The sequence below is a fragment of the Lithobates pipiens genome, unplaced genomic scaffold, assembly GCF_037356315.1.
Source record: "Lithobates pipiens isolate NorthernLeopardFrog02 unplaced genomic scaffold, aLitPip1_a1.2 Scaffold_3, whole genome shotgun sequence".
Taxonomy (NCBI): Eukaryota; Metazoa; Chordata; class Amphibia; order Anura; family Ranidae; genus Lithobates; species Lithobates pipiens.
This window is the reverse complement of record NW_027507790.1, coordinates 169,354,109-169,376,496: the sequence shown is the minus strand read 5'-3', so window position 1 is coordinate 169,376,496 and position 22,388 is coordinate 169,354,109. Positions and strand designations below refer to the sequence as shown.

At 42.5% G+C, this 22,388-nt stretch overlaps 1 protein-coding gene across 3 annotated transcripts in view; it reads right to left on the bottom strand.

Annotated features, from left to right (window-relative positions):
- Positions 1-22,388, bottom strand: part of LOC143940766 (baculoviral IAP repeat-containing protein 1-like) — a 128,653-nt gene that overhangs the window by 68,676 nt on the left and 37,589 nt on the right. For all 3 annotated transcript variants that reach the window (XM_077462483.1, XM_077462485.1, XM_077462484.1), the window contains exons 4-6: positions 14,792-14,873; positions 10,792-10,840; positions 1,424-3,571 (exon numbers count right to left, since the gene is read on the bottom strand). In XM_077462483.1, the coding sequence (XP_077318609.1) occupies positions 1,424-3,571; positions 10,792-10,840; positions 14,792-14,873 (2,279 nt within the window). The remainder of the gene's footprint in view (positions 1-1,423; positions 3,572-10,791; positions 10,841-14,791; positions 14,874-22,388) is intronic.

Below are 22,388 nucleotides of genomic sequence, written 5' to 3'. Positions count from 1 at the left end.
ACCACATCTTTGGAGAAGATTTTTAATTCATGCATCTGTAATTCAGCTGTTTGGAACTTTTCTTCACTGCCGTATCTCATTTGAATTTTTGCTTCATTGGTGTTTGTTTACTATATGGACATTCTATTATTATTAATTTTGACACATGACTATATGGACACTATATAGAGTGTCTCTAAACACAAATATATATTCTTTTGATAGCCCATTTATGCTTAATAGCAAATATTTTTTTCATATTCTCATTTTTATGGTTTAGGGGTTCATACACAGAGTTTGATATACTTATACTGTGTTTGGGGAATTCACATTATTTGACACGTATTTATGGTTTGTTTTTGTATTCAACTGCATTTATCTGTATATGGTTTACACTACACTTTGGAGGTGGTCTTAGAGACATCAGATACTAAGACCCACAGTGTGGGTCTGGCACTTCTATATACCCTAATCGTATTGGGTATTTGTGGTTAGCGCAGTTCTTTTTTCTTTCTACATATATATATATATATTCTGCTATTAAATTGTATTTTCACATTTATATAATAGTTTGGAGCACAATACAATTGTTAAGTACCGTAATAGTGGTGTTTGAACACTATAGTCATTGGACATACACCTGGTGGCTTCTTAATTCATTTTTGCTCACTTTTTGGTTATATCAAGTATTTTTATTTATTTATTTAATAATTATTTTATAATTTTTTATGTGTGCCACTGACCCCTGTGTTATTTTTTTTTTCTTTATATATAAATACAAAATCTGATAGATATATGTAGTGACACTGGGGTTCACTTTAATTCTTTTTCACATGTCATATAACAATTAAACCTGACAGGTCACTCTTCAGGATACAGGGTGCGCCATATACCCCTTGCTTTTACTTATTCCCATTTATTAGAGCTGCCCTCTGGGGAGCTCCTTTAGGGGAGGCTGCAACCTATACAATAATCCTAAGCGTGGTACCCCTATATATATTTCACATGTGGTAAACATTAGTGAATTCACCCCAAAGTGTTGCCCTTCAGTCTTTTGTCTAGTTCTATTAAGCATGCAAAGTGCATAAACATGTCTAATTATGGAAAAAAACTGGCATATCTGTGGAATTCATGGAAATAAAGATCATTACAGCTAGGTCATTTGCTGCATCTGACCACCATTTACTAACTATGGTTAACTTAATCCTTGCCTCCTCTATTTCATGGTTTCTCTTTGCTGTAAACCTGCTTTGATTATGTTGTCTTTCCTGTATGTCATCAGTATGTCCACTGCTTCTTCCTTTTACAGAGAACTGCCTCAAATTGACAACAAATGCCAAAAATAATATCTGTATCGGTTATTAAAAAAGCATCTGGACACAAGATGTGTATGCAGGTTTGTAGTAGAAATTATAAATAAAAGAGAAAAAAAAGACAACCATACCAGGATAATAAGCACTGACAGAGTTTCTAATATCCAAGGATTCCACAGAAGACATTTGAAGTACCAAATTTTGCTCCTCTGCAGTCAGATATGTGTTTTTAAAGCTCAGTACTTTAAAAGAATCCAAGAACTGCTTAATTGCTGGGCCGATGTGCTTCACAAAATCTCCACAGTTTTCCAAAATAAGCTCAATATGATTAGACATTGAGAAAAGAACATGGAGCTTCTGAGATTCAACTGAAGAAAAGTTGTCATTGTTAATATAATTTGCTATCAACCTGAATGTAGGCGCCTTATGACTACCAAGCCCCATAAATGGACGAATAATTTCATCACTGATTTCAATTCTTTGGGGGAAGAGTGAAAAATATTGATTTATAACATCCCTTTTCTTTTCAATGTGCTGCATTTGAGCATTGAGTGACAGATAAGCAGATGAATAGTCACTTTCCACAGTAGGAGCTCCATATTCTGCAAAGCCTTTAAATGTTGAGACATCTAGTCCTCTGTACTCTTCATTTGAATTGTGCATGATAAAATCAAAGGATTTCAGTACACTAATACTTTTAGGGAACTTTTCTATGAAATTCAGGATACTTCTTGAGGGATTAAATGGAGATCTTATGGAGAAGGTGGCGGTTTTCCCAGCAAGAAATTGCATGATCACCGGAGCACAGTCAGGAAGACCCTGACATGCAATGGCTGCTTCAACAGCAAATGTCATCAGTTGATCCATGCATATTACAGAAGTGGTTAGTTTAATTTGTTTGCGTAGGCTGAGAATAAACTTCTCCTCTTCCACTTCAAGCTCCGGATGTTGCTTCAAATGTTCTCTGTTTTCTAAATGGCAATCTAGTGCCTCGGGATTGTCATACAGGCTAAATACAAAGGATAACATCTTCACAGTTGCCACTGCAGAGATGCTTCCTGCGTATTTCATGAAATAGCTGTAAGGTCCTATAAGTTTGAGTAAAGTATTTACCTGATGAAGGTAGTAGAGACCTTTGTTCAGATCTTCTGGTTGTTCAGATTCTAATAGTCCACTTAACCTGCGTCCTGCAATAAATTCCTGGAATGATGGATCAAAGAACCTATGGATAGACTGAAGCCTTTGTGCTGTGAATTTGCTCAAAAGTCCATATTTGATGGCTCTGTCACTATCGACTCCAGCTGCTCCTAAATCATTGTCTGTGAACTGAAATTGTGATTGAAAAAGACCCTTGAGGGCCAGTTCTCCACATGCCGTCATCTGTGACATCACTTCTTCTCTCTCATCAGGATATTTCAGCATGCTATATTTTATGTATGTTTTAAAAAGATTTGTGTCACAAAATGTACTGCCACTAGGATTTTGATGTTGTGAGGAACACTGAGTAAGGATCATTAGAGGTGTTTGCAAAATTGATGTCAGGTTTTCACAAATTTGTAGCTTCATTGTAAAATCTTTGACATACTCAATATCATGTGGAAATAGGTTCTTCACTAAATAAACTGTACTGTATAGGGGGAATTTTCCAATGCTCATTATAGTACTTGCATATTGTCGCACCTTCCATGACTTGTTAGGGTTCACTGCGACTGCAAATGTCACTCGGTTCCAAGGGTTCTTCAACAAAAGTTCCTCTAATGCTCTCGGAGTTGAATCCGTCATGCCATAATCATCCACAAGGAACAGTACTTTGTCCATTAAATGCTTTATAATTTCACCCAATATCTCTTCAGTGAGAGATTCTATGGGTCCAATTAGCTGCTGGCAGATGATGTCACTTAGAGATTGTTGGCTCTCAGTGCAAGAAAGGGAAATATAAAAAACAAGGCTGAACCTGCTGAGTATAGGACATTTCCCAGAGGCCCAGAGTATGGCAATTTTCTTAAGCAGTGCCGTCTTTCCACTGCCAGCCTCTCCTTCTATCATAGAGATGTCCTTCAGCTCTGACAGGACATCTGGTAAAATGAGTTGTCTCACTGGTTGATTCCTGGTGTTCTTCAACACAATAGATATGTCCGCAAAAAGCAAGTTCAGATCTATGGAAATGGAATCTTCGAATGGAGATACTTTATAGAAAGTGGCATCAGTGTACTTTTCAATGAGCTTCTTTTGTAACATTGTAATTTTTTCAAAAAGTGGGGCCTCTCTGTGTGTGGTTCCTATGAGAAAAAGAGCACTGTCAATTTCAATAAGAAAAATAAGTTATCCTTGTTATATTTAACACAGAATTTGATCACTGTTATATTGGGGTGTAGATTTACTGAAACTTGTACACACAGAATCTGGTGTAGCAGTGCATAGTAACCAATCAGCTTCTAGGTTTTATTGTCAAAGCTTAATTGAACAAGCTGAAGTTAGAAGCTGATTGGTTACTGTACACAGTTGTAGCTGATTCTAGGTGCACCAGTTTTAGTAAATCTCCTACACTGTGGGGGTTATTTACTAAAGGAAAATCCACTTTGCACTGCAAGTGCACTTGAAAGTAAAGTCGCTGTAGATCCGAGGGGGACATGCAAGGAAAATAAAAAACAGCAATTTAGCTTGCGCCTGACTGGATGATAAAATCAGCAGAGCTTCCACTCATTTCAGATCTACCCCTTAGATTTAGAGTGACTGCACTTCCAAGTGCACTTGCAGTGCAAAGTGGATTTTCCTTTTGTAAATAACCCCCAATTTGTCAGTTCATTTTTGCTGTACATACGTTGATTATTTAAAAATGTGTTGATGTTATACATTTGGTTTATTTATTAAATGTATTACATTAAATAGAGGGAATTTACAAAGAATTGTGAAAGCACAATGCTTGTACAACTCTTCCAATTTAAAACATGGATCAGATGTAGCTCCAAATGGCAGACACAGCACACAGAAAAGAGAGCATGCTCCAATCTCTCTGCCATCCCCTCTGCCCCCCCCCCCCCTCCCCAGTTCAGCTCAATCGCAGGTGGGTGGAGGGTGTTAAGCCTGTGCCGACTGTGCTCACAATGTGTAATCACTGTACAACAAGGTTGTGCCTGCTGGGAAACTGCCATATTTCCTCTGCTAAACACATCAGTGTTGTCTGGTGCTCAAAATATTATTATTTTTTTTGGGGGGGGGGGGGGGGGGCAGCGCAATCAAACTGAAAAATGCTGAATAATACTGAAAAAAACACATCAATTGCAGCCTCACTGTGCCAAAAAATGCAGCCACTGTGTCCATTAAATGCAGTTAAAAGAAGCCACTGTGCCCATCAAATGCAGCCACTGTAAACCCCCCCTCCCACATGCCTGCTCGCTGTCTGACCTGCACTTACCCCATCTTGGTGGTGGGTCAGGCAGGAGGCGACGGTGGCAAGCTGTGGGACGAGCAGTGGGTCAGGCAGCGGTGAGCTGTGTCCTCCATGCGTCTCTTCTTTCTTCCTGCTAGGCATCCAGTGGGAGCGTCTGTCCTTTCAGCTAATCAGGTGATGGGTATTAGACCTGCGCTTCCTGATTGGCGGAGAGGCGGTTCAGTGTTAGAAAAGCAAATATTTATTTACTCTTCTAACACACCTGGGTGGGATCCGAGCGCAATGCTCTGCGTTTCGAGTCCTCCCTATTTTGAAGCCTATTAGAACTTATGGCTCTAATCAGGTGCTTAAAAAAAAATACCCCCACCTCTGTAATTCATTCGCCCAGCGTCCCAAAAGGGGCCAGATGCGTGAATAGGGGGTGGCCACAGTGGCCATGGATAAATTCATGCTATGCAGATGCAGACCTGAGCTAGTTTCTATTTTTCTCTGATATAGACACTGGTACAGGTAGACCTGAAGCAGGTCTATCTGCTCTGTTGATGTGGCACATGCCACTTCTGGTAGTTATTGGCATAGGAAGCTTAGTTAATTTCTCAGAATGTTCCTACGGAGAAGCATATGAACAACAGATTCACCAGACAGGAAGAGAGGAAAAATCTCTAACAACAGCACAGAAATAAAAATTATTATTTTTCACTAGAGTAAGGGAAGGCTAGAACCCATGTTAGCTTTGTATTTCTGTCTGCTTCATTGTTTCAGATGGTCTCCCATTTCCTGCCTGGTGGAACCATTGTCACTAAAAGTACAAAATTTTACTTGGAAAGAATCTAAAGGGGGACCTCAAGTAAGACAAATAATGTTGTTCAAATTGTATAGCAAACCCTTTAGGTCTAGTATGGGTTTTAAGGGGGAACCCTATGCAAAAATCACAAAAAAAGTGTGAGCCCCCCTCCCCCAAAATCCACATTAGACCCTTATCTGAGCATGAAGCCTGGCAGGCCAGGAAACATGGGTGAGCTTATGCAACCCCCTACCTGACTCATATCAAGTCACATCACTCAACATGGGAGGGTACCTATTTAGGGGAGGGCCCCCTGAAAAAGGACCTTGTCCCCATGTTGATGAGGAGAAGGGCCTCTTGCCCACAAGCCTGGCCTGGTAGTTTGAGGTTCTGCAGGCAGTGATTTATCGAAATCTGTAAGCCCCCTTTAACAACAAGGGAAAACCCACATACTACTCTCCCCCCACATGTTAATGAGTATAGTATAGGCACATAGTATCCTACTCATTCACAGAAAAAATATACAGTGCTAACCTGTAACATGGCAGTGTCCATATATTTGTTAATGACATCACCCGAGAAACCCAGCTCCTTTGTTTATATTAGCTGTCATCTGCTGAACCTGTCATTTTCGGGATTGAAGCAATGAGACCAGCTAAATCAGCTGTCTGCTGTGTTTTTTTTTTTTCCTCTAGCTTGGCAGAGGGCAGCCAAATTGTGTTCGGACCAGACCGTAAGCTCATCCATAGTTCTGATAATTCACTACTTTATCTTAAAAAATAAAAAAATAAATAAAAAACGAATTTTGGCTAGACATAGACTTTGAGTGGTGTTTGCCTAACAGTATCCATTTTACATAAAAAGAAAACTCTTCTCTTATTATTGAGGTTGCAGCATTCAATTTAGTCATGAAGTGTAAAACTTGGGACTTAAACTAAAGATTAGTATGGGTAGCCTAAAATGAATGTCCATCCAAAACTTTTTTTAGTCTTGGGTAAAGTCCAGAAGGTTTAGAACCCATTTCTGATCTATAGCGCTATTTGGGGCTCCATTAGAGAGGTTTCCCCTCATTTTCTGTCCTGTTGACCACATTTTACAAGACAAAAAGTAAAGGGGAACTCTTTAACAGCAACAAGGACAGAAATAAAACATGTTGTCTTTAGTAACATATATGAAAGCTAGCCAGGTTTCTGTCTGTATCCTTGCTTGGCTCCTTTCACGCAGGGTGGACTCCACCAGGAGTCTGCTTACTCAGAAGGGGATCTGTCTGCTGATCCCCCGCTGAGCAGGTGGATGACTGATCTGTGTCAACTCCGCTTATGCAGAGCGGACTCAGACACAGCCCGCTCTCCTCTGTGGGTGGTCAGATGTAAACAGACCGCCTGTCTGTTTACACCCGACTGCCCTCAGATCCAACCAGACGGAGGTTAATGGATCCCCAATACATTTGTTTTTAGCAGATCGGATTGGATGTAGGGGTGTAAAGGGACACATGTCCCTTTACACCCCCCGCTCTATAGAGGAGAATAAAGGGTCCAGTCAGGTCCGTCTGAAAAATGGACAGGCGGACCCAATCAGACCCTAAGTGTGAAAGGGGCCTTACAGATTTCCCTTTACTTCCTGTCTGACTAAACCATTCTCAGCAGGATAGGAAGTGAGTAGTGATCTCTTTAATCAAGCCCAGACAGCATAAAAACCATAATGGAGTTCTAATACTTTCCCACTCTTTCCAAAAATGTAAAAATGTACTTTTGACTAGACGTACATTCTACTTTTGACTATATGTACATTTTTTCTGATAAGTGTGCTTAACAATAGACATGTGCATTTGTTTTCGTCCAAATGCATTTTCGTCCGAATTTCAGCTATATTTGTTATCGTTTTGACAAACGATAACGAAAGCACAGAATCCGAAAAACGAAAGATCCAACATAAATAAATGCTTTGTTTTCGTTTTTGACACAGTTCGATATAGATAGGAGATTCGACGTGACTCTGACAATAACAATCTGTGTCTATTGAACTTGTATCATAACAGTCCATTCATACAGGGGCAACACGACTTCCAGCGCGATTTTGGGAGGCAACTTGGACACGACTTGAGTGTGAATCACAGCGTGACTTACAACACGACTTTAATGTAAAAAAAAAACGGCATGGGTTCCCCTTCAAGAGCATCCCGAGCCCTTCAGGTCTGGTATGGATATTAAGGGTAACACCGCGGCAAAAAAAAAATGGCGTGGGGTCCCCCTCAAAATCCATACCAGGCCCTTCAGGTCTGGTATGGATATTAAGGGTAACACCGCGGCAAAAAAAATGGCGTGGGGTCCCCCTCAAAATCCATACCAGGTCCTTCAGGTCTGGTATGGATATTAAGGGGAACCCCGCTGCAAAAAAATGGCGTGGGGGTCCCCCTCAAAATCCATACCAGACCCTTATCCGAGCATGCAACCTGGCAGGCCGCAGGAAAAGAGGGGGGGACGAGAGAGCGCCCCCCCTCCTGAACCATACCAGGCCACATGCCCTCAACATGTGGAGGATGCTTTGGGGTCCCCCCCAAAGTACCTTGTCCCCATGTTGATGAGGACAAGGGCCTCATCCCCACAACCCTGGCCGTTGGTTGCGGGGGTCTGCGGGCGGGGGGCTTATCAGAATCAGGAAGCCCCTTTAACAAGAGGATCCCCAGATCCCGGGCCTCCCCCCTGTGTGAAATGGTAAGGGGGTATAAAAGTACCCCTACCATTTCACCAAAAAAGTGACAAAAGTGTTAAAAATGACAGGAGACGGTCTTTGACAAGTCCTTTATGAAAGTCTTCTTTCATCTTCTTTCTTCTAGTCTTCTTCCTTCTTCTTTTCTTCATCCTCGGTTTCTTCATCTTCTTTCTCCATCTTCTTCTTCCTCCGATCCGCTTCTTCTTGCTCCGGTGTTCTCGCCCAGCATCTTCCTCCGCGGCGTCTCTACTTCGTTCTCGGGCCGCTCTGCGCAATGGGAGGCTCCCGCTGTGTGACGCTTCTCTTCTTCTGACAGTTCTTATATAACGGAGGGTGGGGCCACCCGGTTACTCCACCCCCCTCTGATGCATTGACCCAGCATTCTGAGGCTCCATGACACGATCACTGGGTGACTGGCAGATCGCGGGCATGGTCATGCTGTATGCCCATTTCCCCTCCGCTGCCATTGTGCCAATGTACATCGGCATGTGGCGGTCAGCAAGTGGTTAAGTATTGGTATGGGTAGTGTATACCCTGCCAAAAATGTTACACTAAAGCTATCCATACTAATTTGAGTCTGAAAGGACTATCCCATCCACACATTTGCGGTGGATAAGAGAATACTCCCCGCTGCCATATTGTATTCAGATAGTCAGGGCCGTCTTTAAGGTGCCCCTTTTGCCCTGGGCCCTGTCATTGTTGTGGGGCCCAAAGCAGCTACCTCATACTTGCCAACTATCCCACTTTAAATTCCCTTTTCCCTTGAAGTTTTAGTCCTGTGCTGTGTCCCGATATCTGCAGTGTGAAGTGGTGCTACTAATGCTGCCCAGGTCTGCCCTATTGTGTACAGATGACTCACCTGCAGACCTTGTGTTTACATGTAAATAACCGGCATTGATATGTAAATAGTGGCTGCATTCATATGTATATCATGCCCCCTGAGGTCATGTCCACTGAGGTAGGCAGAGAAGGAATTACAGTTTGGGTGCACAGGTGAGAAAGGAGGGGGTGTATAGAGGTAAGGAAGGTGCAAAGATTAGCAGAGGTGGCAGGTAGAGTTAAAGTGATGGAAGGTTGGAGTGGAGAGGATGGGAGAGGCATGTGGTGAATAAGTTAGCAGGGGTTTTAGGAAGCAAGGGTGTACTGACAGGGTGGATAAAGATGTAGGCCACGTACAGGGCAGCCCAATTATTTGCTAAAAATGCGGAAGTCCCTAACGCTTTTTCAAAATCACACATGTCAGCAGATGCGTGAGGGTGTCTTTAACAAATAATGGCACTGCTGTATATCTGCTAAAGGGCAGTACATTTCTGTGGTGTCAGGAAAGGGATTTTGCATGCATTCCTGACACACACAAATGTGAATGTAGGCTAAATATCTCAGTTACATTGGTGGTCAATGTAAATCTTCTCATTACATTTGGGCTTGGTGTAGAATCCTTTTATTCACATTCACACTAGTGGCCAGTATGAAGGCCCCCCTTACATTAGTGGTCAGTGTAAATCTTCACATTATATTGGGGCTTGGTGTACAATCGTTTTATACACTCTAGTGACCAGTGTGAAGGTCCCAGTCCTTACATTGGTGGTTACTGTTAATGCTTCTATTACATTAGTGGTCAGTGTAAACCCCTATTACATTGGTGGCCAGTGTTGAAACTCCTCTTTATATTGTTAGTCTGTAAAAAAAAAAATCAGCATTGCCATTGATCACAACCTCCCCTCCCCCAGCACTGCCACTAATCCAAAGAGTTCTAGGATCCCTAGGAGTTTTCTGTCTATTGATGGGTTCCCTCGCCATCCCACTCCATGGTGTGCAGGCAGGTGGAGAGCGATATTGCATGGGGGGGGGGCCAAGAAAATGTTTGCCCTGGGTTCATCAATGATAAAGATGGCCCTGCAGACAGTGAGACTCCGCTGTCAAAATACACTGATCAGCACTGCAGCCCACGATCAAATACAAATTTTCTAACTCCAGCTTGTTTAGGAGGAGTTATCATTAGATCAAAATTTGTTCGGTCACTGCTGAACCAGCCAAATTGCAATCCATTTATGGCCAGCTTGAAGCCTCATGCACACTGGACGTTATAAAAATGCCAGTAGCGTTATCTGTGGAAAGCTGTAGCTGCAGAATTCGTTTTGCAGTAGATTTTTTGCATTAGTGTCTTTGCAGTAACGTTTTTCAGTTTTATTTTAGTAAAACTATAATCCCACAAAAGCTTATGGCTCAAAAATGCTGATAAATGCCAAATTTTTCAGCGTGCTTAAGCTTTTAGCAGAGTTAGAGCATTTTTACAGCTGAAAAACTCCTCTTAAAACCCACTAGCCTTAGTCTTGGATAAAATAGGATTACAGATTTCCTCCCTGCCAGCCAGCAGGACAGGAAGTGATGAGCCACTCTAGAAGTCACTCTACTGGAGCCCCACAGAAAGCTCCTGATCGCAGATGTTTTTAATCCTATCCTGCTCTATCCAAAACTAAAAAAAAAATGTAAAAAGAAATTTGGTTGGAAAGACGCTATAACACAAACTGGAACCAAATACGCATAAATCAGATTATGAATTTATAATGTTCAAACAAATTATGTAATTATGTTTTAGGTGCCTAACTTACCTGGCAATGCTAATGTTTCATGATCCAGAAAATCTGTGAATGTTTCTACCTAAAAAAAAAAAAAAAATGTATAATAATATTTTTGTGAATACTACTAAATCACAATTAATTATTGTTGGAGTATAAGTAGCTGGGAATGATATAATTGGGCTAAAGCTTATATATAATTAAGGAGTTCTTTTACAAAGTCAATATTATTGCTTTGACGTTGGTGATTACTTGATTACACAATAAAAGGGAGAGCCATAACCATACAAGCTTACAATCTAGAGTGAATATGCATAAGATGCTTTCAACTAGACAATCACCTGGTTAAATCTGGACTCAAGAAAACTCTGCAACTTTGCCAAGAAGAAAGTTCACTCTAATCATGTTAATTTGTGCTCTCTCTAAGGCCCCTTTCACATGGACGGACCGTTCAGGTCCACCTGTCAGTTTTTTAGGCGGATCTGAACGGATGCTCCATGCAGGTCTATGGAGCGATGGATGTCAGCGGTGACCATGTCCGCTGACATCCAATCCGATAAAATCAGATGTATGGTGATACGTTCACATCCATCCTGGCGGATCAGATTGGATGAGATATGCTGTCTGTTTTCGTCCGATCTCTCCATAGGAATCAGCAGTGCTCTGACAGGCCCCTCCCCGCTAGTACTATGAACAGTGAGCAGAGACGGACCTGTCATCCCCTGGCTCAGCGGAGATTAATGGAGGGATCTCATGCTGAGCTGGCGTACCCCGCCTTGGGAGAATGAGGCCTAATCCTCTGCGGGAGACCTAAATCTGGCCATACACTGGTGGATTTTCGTATGAACTTTTGTACAATAAAACTCATCAGTATGTTCGATAATGCCATCAGAGACAGGGTGAATGTTGTTTGAAAGTACTTAAAGCGGAGTTCCACCCAAAAATGGAACTTACGTTTTAAGTGATGGTGACCCCCTGACGTGCCACATTTGGCATGCAATTTTTGTTGGGGGGGGGAGCCAGTGCCGTAACTAGATCCTTCAGGGCCCCGATGCAAGAAACCATGAAGGGCCCCCCTGACCCCGGACAAGGCCCTTTCCTCTGAGCCCAGTGGCGGAACAACAGGGCCTGGTCGCAAGTGGGTGGTTACATATAAAGGAACCAATTTCTCCATTTCCCTTCTTCTCCTCTCCCTCCTGTAGGCATTTAGCAGTTGCAGGAGGAAATGAAGAGATCGGTTCCTCTATGCCAGTGTTTCTCAATCTTTTTCCAATCAGGGCACCATTGAAGTACACCCCTGGGTGAATAGGGCTGCACTGCAACCACCCTGCAACTGTGTGCATTGCATGCAGTTGCAGCATAGTGATGATGCAGATAAGTGGTTAAAAGGGGTTAAAACAAGCGGTCAGGAGGTAACATATTGCCTCTTTACAGGCTGTCAAATGATTCTGAAAAGCATGGATCATTTTTCAGAGAAACAGCATTTTTTTGCTGGTACTATGAACAAACAAGAAAAAAAATCAGTTCTGATCGTACACATATAGGGAGTCAGAATTAAACACGAATACATAAAATGTGCATACATACACATCTATAAACACACACATAATACACACACACACACATATAAATACACACACACACATATAAACACATGCACGCACACCTACATACATACATGTACATGCACACACACATACTTGCACACACACCATGGTTGCCACCTGTAGGGTTTGGAATCATGTGTCCGGGTTTCAGTCCACCTGAAACCCAGACACATTATTCAGACCTAATCACATCAGGATTCTCTCTATAACAGCCACAAGCTCGCCCCTTGCTCTGCACCTTCGGCTGCTCACAGCCCCTAGCTCTCCCCTCCATCTGCTTTTTCAGTTTACACTCCCTGCACTTTCCCTCCTCACTTGGCTTCTCCCCCAACCTCTCCTGCTCCTCATCCATCCATGCTTTGGTCCACTTTCACTATAACACAACATAACTGCCTTTCATTCACATTACATGCTGCTCTCTCTCATGCCCACTAGCAATGCTGCATCTCACTTCAGAACTGCCGCTCGCCCATTTATTCAGCCTCTTCCTTCCCCTCACCACCGACTCTGGTCCTCCTCTAAACATTGCCTCCTTGCTCAACTCCATCTGCATCTCTCACCTTAAAGTGCAAGCTCTCTCTCTGCAAGTCTCATTCCATTCCTTTCCCCCCTCCACATCATTGCCTGTATCTCCCCCAACTCCAACAACCTACCACCTATCTTTGCTGCATCCCCTCTTTCCATCCCCAGCCTTCCCCCTCACTCATCCCCCCGCCCTTCCTGTCTTCTGTCACCCCTCCCCTTACTGCCCCTTCTATTAATACTACCCACAATCCTCCCATGCCCCCTCTCATCCTTCCACATGATTACTCTTGGTGCACCCAAAGGTGTCCCAGGTCTTTTACTAATCATATAGTGTATACTACAAAAAAAAATGCTGTGCTTCACTAAAGTGTTTGGGTTTGGCTTGAAGAAAAGGTGGCAACCCTAACACACACACACACATACATACATGCCTGCACACACATACATGCATCCAGAAAGCCTTTTAAAAAATGGTAATGTTTTACCTTACCTTTTCCTGCTGGGTACTGCACTGTAGGGGGAGGCAAAGAGCACAGCACTCACTGTGCTTTCACTTTAGGCCAAATCAATGTGATGAGCTCCCTGCACAGTGCCAATAACAGCTCAGCTGAAGATCAGGTCTCGGCCGTCCTTATCGCTCCTCCTATTGAGGTACTTAGGGGCCCTTAAGGGCCCCCTGCAGCATGGGGCCCAGTCACCATAGTAACCTCAGTGACCCATATACTTCCGCCACTGGGGGGAGTGGATACCCTCTTTTTAGAGTCATCCTGCTCCCATTTCCTCCCGTGGCTCTGCGGCACTGGAAGGAAGTCCACCTCTCCCCCTCCCTCCCTGCAATCTTCTGGGACATGTCACAGGTCCCAGAAGATTTCCCAGCCATTGACAATGCATAGCGGCTCGCGCATGCACAGTGTGTGCCCAGCTGTGAAGCCACAGCCGGGCGCCCACAGTAAGAATGCCAGCGCCGTGGAGAGTAGGGGGAGAGGAGCGGGGTTTCGTATGCCCGCATCGCTGGACCGTGGGACAGGTGAGTGTCTGAGTATTAAAAGTCAGCAGCTACACTTTTTGTAGCTGCTGACTTTTATTTTATTTATTTTGGCAGAAATCCACTTTAAACATTTAATTTGCTTTTAACATTTTATTTTGGAATGTCTCCTGCATCACAAAATGGGGTTCTCTGGTCACTAGTATACTAGCAAGAGGAAATAGGTGCCTTAGTGCATTACAGCAATGCCCAGATTTAAAAACTAATGTACTTTGCATGCTAGGAATGTTCTTAGCCTTGTGAAAAAATCTTTGTGAAATAAGATCTAAGATCACATGAAAGAATAGTTGCGTGTGAATCGAGCCAAAGGAGGCTCTGGGTAATTCTGAGTATGCCAGTTCACAGTGTATGAGCGACTTGGGATCCGACTTGAAATGAAATTGAAATGAATGAGAGCCATCTTAATGTACACTACTGAAATCACTGCGACTTCAGAAAAGGTCCCTGTACTACTTCAAGGCTACTTCTAGCTGACCTGTACCATGGATTTCAATGGAAGTCATCTTCAAATCGGATCCCCATCTATATTGAAGCGACTTTACAGGAAAAAGAAAATAATTTACTCAGGTACTTTCCTGGCAGCCCCCTCCTTTCCACAAGAGAGTTGATTCTCAGATTGGCCACAGGCAAAGTAGCTGGTCATGGAGGTCGCGGAAAGTCGCGCTGAAGTTGTGTGCAGATCGCCTTGCAAAGTCGCGCTGTAAGTCGGGTTGCCCCTGTGTGAACCGGGTGGGCAGCAGACAAGTACGTTTACAGACAAGCGGTAAAATGATCAAAATTTAAGTACTTACTGCTATTTTATATAAAGGCAGTGGAAATTTAAAACAATTCTTTTAACATCAAATACTGTATTTACCATTATTCCATTATATCTCAGCTCATCTTGAACATACCGCTGAATGTCTTCTGGAGATATTTTGCTCTTTAGAAATGTACACCTATAAAACAAAATTGTGTTCATTTATTAGCTGTAGTCAGTTTGGATTTTAGATTAATAAATATAACTCATTCTTTTAAATAACCCAGTGACAACAAAATCAAACTTGGAGTGAAACTAAACTCTCTCAGATGAGCATTGATTACTTTTAATCCTTATGTTGCTATCATTAGTAAATAGATAGGAAGGTGTATTATATTTGCTTGTTTTAAACTTTTTTTTTTTTATATTTCGTTTTTTACCTAGGCCAAATTATGTCATACACCCCAGGATTCTTCATGGTCATTATTTTTTCATATAATGGAGGGGAGGAGGAGCTTTCTCGGCTAAGCACACCCTCCTGCCTGCATGCCTGAGCTAAGGGTAGATGGGGAGTACAATGGGAATGTCGCAGGAATCATCTGCCCTTGCTCATGAGTGCCATGGCTATAAATTTCAGAAGGTTTCTTTTCAAAGTATTTTCTGAACAAAATAAAGTACAGTGACATGGATGGATGGATGAGTTTGCTTTGAATATTAATGTAGCACCCCCCCCCCCCCCGGGCCTACTGGGAGCAGAAAGGTACCTCCAGATACAGCTTACATTCATCTCAAGGCTGAGTCCATAGCTATAATGGGAAGTTGAACAGAATTTAAGCACCAGTCACTTTAGGTATTTTTCAGTGCTTTGATTAGAACTTGAGAAAAGTAGGAGAGAGGTTTAGGGGAGGTTTCAGATACACTTTTTAGCAGATCACTTACAAACTCCTTGATTCTAGAGGACACAACAGCTTTCTCTTTAGAAGATCTTGAATACCTGGATAAGTCTCTCACACAAACCTAGCAGCCAGGAGCTAGTTACCTTGATTAGATTGTAGAACAGCTTGACAGTACCAGAACCTTTAAGCTGACGCGGCGGTACTGTAAGGGTAGTTTGGATGTAGGTGCATCCTCCAAATGAGTCACCAGGCCCTTCTGAGAAACCAGTCTTCACCCTGGCTCTCTCCAACAAGGGTCCTCCCCTGGATCTCCTCAGCTTGGCTCGGCTTCTTCCACATAGGCAAGGCAGCCTAAGGACCATCTCAGGATTAGTAGGCCCCAGACAGGCCTCTGGGCCTACTGCAGAACAGCCAGTAGCAAATCCTCAGGCCAGAAGGCCCCCGAGGTAAGAATGACTAGAGCGCATGGCATCTGTCCAATAAATACCCCTTCCCAGAATGCACAGCGGCCAGGAACCTCCCACTGGGCTGTTTCCGGAAAAAGAATATTCATTACAGCTCAACCTAGTTGTAATTCTCACACTGTCCTGTGGTACCAGTGACACCTACTGGCAACAGTGGGAAATGCACAACCCAGCCAAGTTTAGAACAGAACCAATAAACTATATACAATCAATCTGAGCTGTTTATACCTCAGCTAAAAACTAAATTTAACAAAACAATAAAAACAGTGTAGCGCTTCACTAATAGATGTGGTCAGCATAAATTATATGGATAGAAGCAAAAATGATATAAATAAGAATGCCTAAAGAAAAGTCCAATAATAGCCACACGTTCCACTATATAGCCGGCCCAAGGGTGGTCGAACCGTCACAGAGGGGGGAAATTGGACTGGGCGGGTGTATTCATGCGAGTCTGCTTGACTGTAACATCAGAGAAGAATGGATAAAATACTTCTTACCGACTTAGTTGGACTCATACAGTCATATGACAGTTGAGTCTAGAAGGCTTTAGGTCACAGTTTGGGACCGAGGAGTACGAAGAGGAAGGTCTGTTGAGCTGATGGATGAGCTCCAAACGATTGTAAGCCCTGTGATGGATCCTTTCAAATGGAACGTCAAGGGTGTATGTAGTCAAGCTCAGACGTAGCCCGTTGTACTGATTCTCCAATCTCACCCAAATAGAGAGGGAGACGTTGTGGAGGTTTAAGCCAAGAAAACAGAAAAAAGAAAAAAAGAAAAAGGGCTCCACATGGTGCAGGTCAGATGGTATAAAAAAGGTTGATTTATTGAAGTCAAAAAATAATTAATGACTTAGTGATCACATAGACAGTCTAAAATAAAGATTAAAAGCAATGTAGGGTGCCAACAGCTCGCCCAACGCGTTTCGACATATGTGTCTTCTACAGGGGCATGTTGGGGCCCACCACATTGCTAACAAATATATAAGGAGTCAGAGAGGGGTTCCGCCTACCAAAGGGCGGGGAATCCTATCTCGGACAACCTCTTAAAGATACAATGAACATTTAATCAAATCAGAGAAAGCATCTTTAAACACAATAAATGGATGAGTATGAATAAGATATAAAAATGTCATTGATACAAGCTATCAAATTATTTTAGTGACACAAATATAAGAATAAGCCACCACATTCACAGATAGATATCCATAAGTTAATCATAATATTGAAGGTCTAATCTAACATAAAAATACAAGAAAATCTAGTACATAAAAAGCATCCCCAGAAATCGCATCCAGCACCGATGCAAATTGTTAAGTTAATATAGTGACAAAAATATATAAGTAAGCCACCATGTTCGCAAATAAATGTCTCTAAATCAATCATATTAGACATGGCCTCATCTAACATAAAATTACAAGGAAATCCAATGCACATAAAGGGCATATAGAAATCGCATCAAATGCCACTATTAGAAGATCGGACATATACCATCTGTTTCGCATGGATTAAACTGCAACATCACATAAAATGACCTGTTTGCATTTGTGTAGTCTAATATTAAGAACTGTGAGGGTCTGTATGCTATCCGTGTTGTGTTGTTTGAATATCTCAGACTTATTTTACTAACCGTAAGTGGCCAGAAAAGTGTATATCAGTAACCATAATAGTAGTCCTTATGTGATGATCTATTGTTTACAGTTCAAATCAAAGGGTCAGAAGGTGTGTAATAAAAGAGAAGGTACAGCCAATCACTACATACATATGTCACATGGCCATGGAGGGAGTGGATGTGGGAGTGGAAAAGGACCATCTTGTCCAATAGCAAGGACAAATGTACTTCTAGGTTACCACATAGAAATACAAGGGAAGGAGGGAGACAGCGCACCATGGCACACTCCCTCTCCTGTACGTGCTCCGTACTGCCAATCGCAGAGAGCCACGTCAGGACGCATTACCTCAGATCAGGGGCGTGCATGTGTGGACGTCACATGCTGAGTCACTAAGCTGCAACCCAGGGGGCGTGTGCGTTTGGACGCTTGCGTGCGAACGTCACACGTTGCGTCATTACGTCACAACCCGGGGGCGTGTGCGTGTGGACCTCACGCATCCAGTAGCTTGCCAGGGAATAGGGAGGGGAGGAGCCACAGAAATAGGCGCCGTTTCGCTCGTGGTGAGCGTCACACGCCGTAGGCGTGACATTGCATAGGGCAGCCAGTCAAAGAGAATGGGCCCGTTCTACGCGTGCGCCGTAACCAGTGACGCTATCACGTCACGGCGTGCGTCGTACTCAATGACGCTATCACGTGGAATCCGAGAACCTTAAGGGAGCAGGACAACGGGGAGGATACTAGAGGCGTGGCGACATAGCGTCACGTCCAGTAAAAACACCCGACGTAACCTTAGCAACCAAGGCATCATAATGATAGTGGATCGAAGGATATCAGGAAAGGAAGAACAAATAATAAAAAATAATAAAACATAACACCCCGCAGATAGTAACAATAAGGAGGTATCTGAGAAAGATGTATGAAGAATGGTGACATGGACCGATATTGTGAGTGCACTCATATTACCTAAAAAAGTGATGAGGTGCCAGTGACAAGGGAGTGAGCTAGAAGTATAGCACATATGGTATACTTTCTAATGGTGTCAAAAGTAAATCAAATAATATGAATTACATACATAATGACCAAAAAATATATATTAAAGTGCCAGTGACATAGAAGTGAACTTGGAGACTGGCACATATAGCATATTTACTAATAGTGCCAAAAATAAATATAAAATCTAAATTAGTCAAAAGAACCCGTCCACAATCGCACGTGATCTAGAGAAAAATGCATAATAATCGCATATATCTAGATTTGGACGCGGGCCCGAGGATAAAGTGCATATATATATGAAATTAAGTGAACGTTGTGCCTAAAAGGACACAAACTGAAAAACAAATGAATAAATAAGATTGGGGTGTCCTAAAGGATAACTATTAAATGTGTTAGTATGAGAAGACCCTGAAAATAATGCAGGATTGAAGTGGATGATAAGGTAGACATACAGAACGAAAATAAAAGGAAAAATGATGTGTAGTGATAATAGTCCGTGACAAAATAGATTAAGCCTGATTAATAAAACTATTGATGTCCCAATCTGTATTCATGCCGAAGGGGGAATAGCACCTCAATTCATAAATCCAAAATGTCTCGAGGCGCGACACCCCCCTCAGGCATGAATCACCTCTCCAGTTTGGGACAAATTTGTCAATGACTTGGAAGCGGGTACCTGTGGGATCTCTATTATGTTTTTCAAGGTAATGTCTCGGAACCGGGTGTTTGTCACACCCTTTTTTTATTTTACTGAGATGTTCATTGACTCTGATAGAGAAGTTGCGTATAGTGCGACCAACATATTGTTGGTTGCAAGGGCAGGTGATCAGATAAACAATATACCTGGTAGCACAAGTAGTAAAGTGTTTCATGAGGTACCTGCGTGAAGTGGTTGAAGATGTAAAAGAGTCACTTTTCCCCTTGCCCAACATATTATGTAGGCATACGTTACATTTTCTGCAAGGAAAGTATCCCTTGCTAAGTGGAAAAAATTGTATCGGTTTGGGGATATCGATTACATTGGGAGCAATATCATTTTGTATTGATCGTGCTCCCCTGTAGATGGTTCCAGCTTTCTCTGGGATGATCCCACCCAAAACTTTATCACTTTGTAGTACCTTCCAATGCCTATTGAAAATTCTTTTTATATCATTATGTTGTGTGGAAAAGGTTGTAAAAAAAGACCATTTAAATTTGTCACTTGTTCCTGTTTTAGCTTTCTTTTGTGTGAGAGAGGTTCTATCAGTGTGTAGAGCTGCTTGAATCTCAACATCAAGGGTGTGTGGGTCATATCCCTTATCCAGGAACCTCTTACGAATGGTGTAGGATTGAGAAATAAAGTCACTAACATTCGTGCAGTTGCGTCTAAGCCTGAGAAATTGGCTACGTGGGATGGCACTAAGCCATTGACGGTGGTGACAGCTGTCAACAGGAATGTAACCATTCCGATCTGTTGGTTTGAAGAAGGTTCTCAGGACCAGACGTTTCTGCACTACCGTGACTTCTAAGTCAAGGAAATGGATGTTGGTTGTACTAGCCTCAAATGTTAACTGGATACCACGATCATTAGAATTAAGGGTTTCCATGAAGGTGTCAAGGGCTGGCCGACTGCCCCTCCACAGGAGGAGGATGTCGTCTATATATCTAGCCCACAGCACCAATTCAGGCCTGTTAAGGGCATAGACGACATCCTCCTCCCACTGGGCCATAAACAAATTGGCCAAACTGGGTGCATATTTGGCCCCCATGGCAACTCCTCGGGTCTGGGTATAAAAATTGCCCTGAAACCAGAAATAGTTGTGAGACATAGCAAACTCCAGTAATTGCATGAGGAAATTCCTATGTATCACAGAAAGTGTGGAATCCCTAGAGAGGAACAATTCAGCGGCTCTTAGGCCTAAGTCTTGTGGGATACAAGTATATAGCGCAGAGACATCTGCCGTGACTAAGATGAGATTATCATGATACTGAATACCTTCAAGTAATCGGATTGTGTCACCTGTGTCTTGTAAATAGGATGGTATTTTCCTGACCAGAGGTTGAAGGTATGAATCTATATATTTCCCTATTCGCGAGGTGATGGAATTTATGCCGCTCACAATTGGGCGGCCAGGTGGATTCACAGAGTCCTTATGGATTTTAGGAAGTTGGTATATTGTTGGAATGCGGGGAGCCAGAGGAATCATAAATTCTCTCTCTTTCCTGTTTAAGATGTTCAGAGAGAAACCTTCATTTACGATCTGTATGAGTTCTTTTTTGTATTTGAGGGTAGGATTCCCTGATAGGAGACTATAAGTGGTGTCGTCACTCAATAGTCTATTCATTTCTTCAATGTAGCGAGTTTTATCTAAAATCACTATACCACCCCCCTTATCTGCAGGGCGAATGATAAGATTTTTCCTTTCGCATAAGGTTTTAAGACCCTGTGCTATAGAAGGATCTTGGTGTGTCCTTCTTATGGGTAGCTTGTCCAAATCATTTAAAACAAGGTTTTTAAAAACGTTGATAGCTGGAGGTAGAATGCCTGGGTTGAACAAAGAAGGATTGCTCAACCCAGAATGCCTGACTGATGTGGGGTCAGGAATCTTGTTAGTTGTGATTGGAGAAGACAAAAAATGTCTCTGAATGTGTAACTTGCGGATGAACTTGTGCACATCAATAAATGTGTTAAATTTATTGAGTTTTCTAGGTGGGACGAATTTAAGGCCCTTATCTAGAATGCATTGTTCGCTCGCTGACAATGTCACTGAACTTAAATTGAAGATGCCTGCACCTACTGTGTCCGTTTTCTTTTTGTGCTGGATGCGCCTCCCCCCTCTGGTGCCTCGTTTAGTTTTTGGTTTCCTCCGTGTATGGGGGTATCCCTGTGAAAATCCTGATGGTAGGGAGGCCCTGATGGATAGTTGCGATTGTAAGGGGGTCTGAATGGAGGGTCATCATTATATGTCATATAGGGTGGGGGATCACGTTGAAAGTCATAATGATCCTCATCCCTAAGAGGTAGGTAACGATTATGAGTACGAATTGGAGTACTGTGTGAGTAGTCCTCCCTCCTATGATTATATTTATCGTCCCTCAGAGTTCCGCTATATTCACGGGGAGTGTGTTGGTAACCACCGTTGGTGTTTCCATAGTGTCTCTCTTGGCCGTGACCCTGATTATTTCTGCCTTTGCCTTTGTTTTGGGGTTTAGAACCTTTTCCTCGTTGATTAGGATATTGGGCTTGGGCAGGGGATCTGTGTGCATAGTCATTCACTCTAGAGGGTCCGGTAGGCCTGGGCTGGGGTGGGGGAGGTTCGTATGTTAACCTTCTTTCCATCTCCATAGCCTCAGGCTGCATAGTGTCTGATGTTGGATCGTTACCTAATTCCGAACCAATTTTTTTCTGCCAATTAAAGACAACATTAGACTTATAATCGTTGACATCACGATTATACTTCTTTTGTTTTTTAATACGTTGATCTTTTTCCTCTTTCTCTAGATGGTTTCTTAGATTGGAGGATAACGTATTATATTCTGTTGTACCCAATGCTGGTGTAAGTTTTTCTTTTATATCTTTTATCTCTTTATCAATGAGGGGCAATCTAGCCTGCTTCTTATCTATCAGAAAATTTAACAGTTTGATACCCATATCATTGAAAAAGATAAACCAAGCATCGAGCTCAACCTCTCCTTGTTGGGGGTGTATATCCCAACGTAGTCCTCGAGGGACCATTTTTTCTTTAATATATTGTCTCAAGAAGGCGATGTCC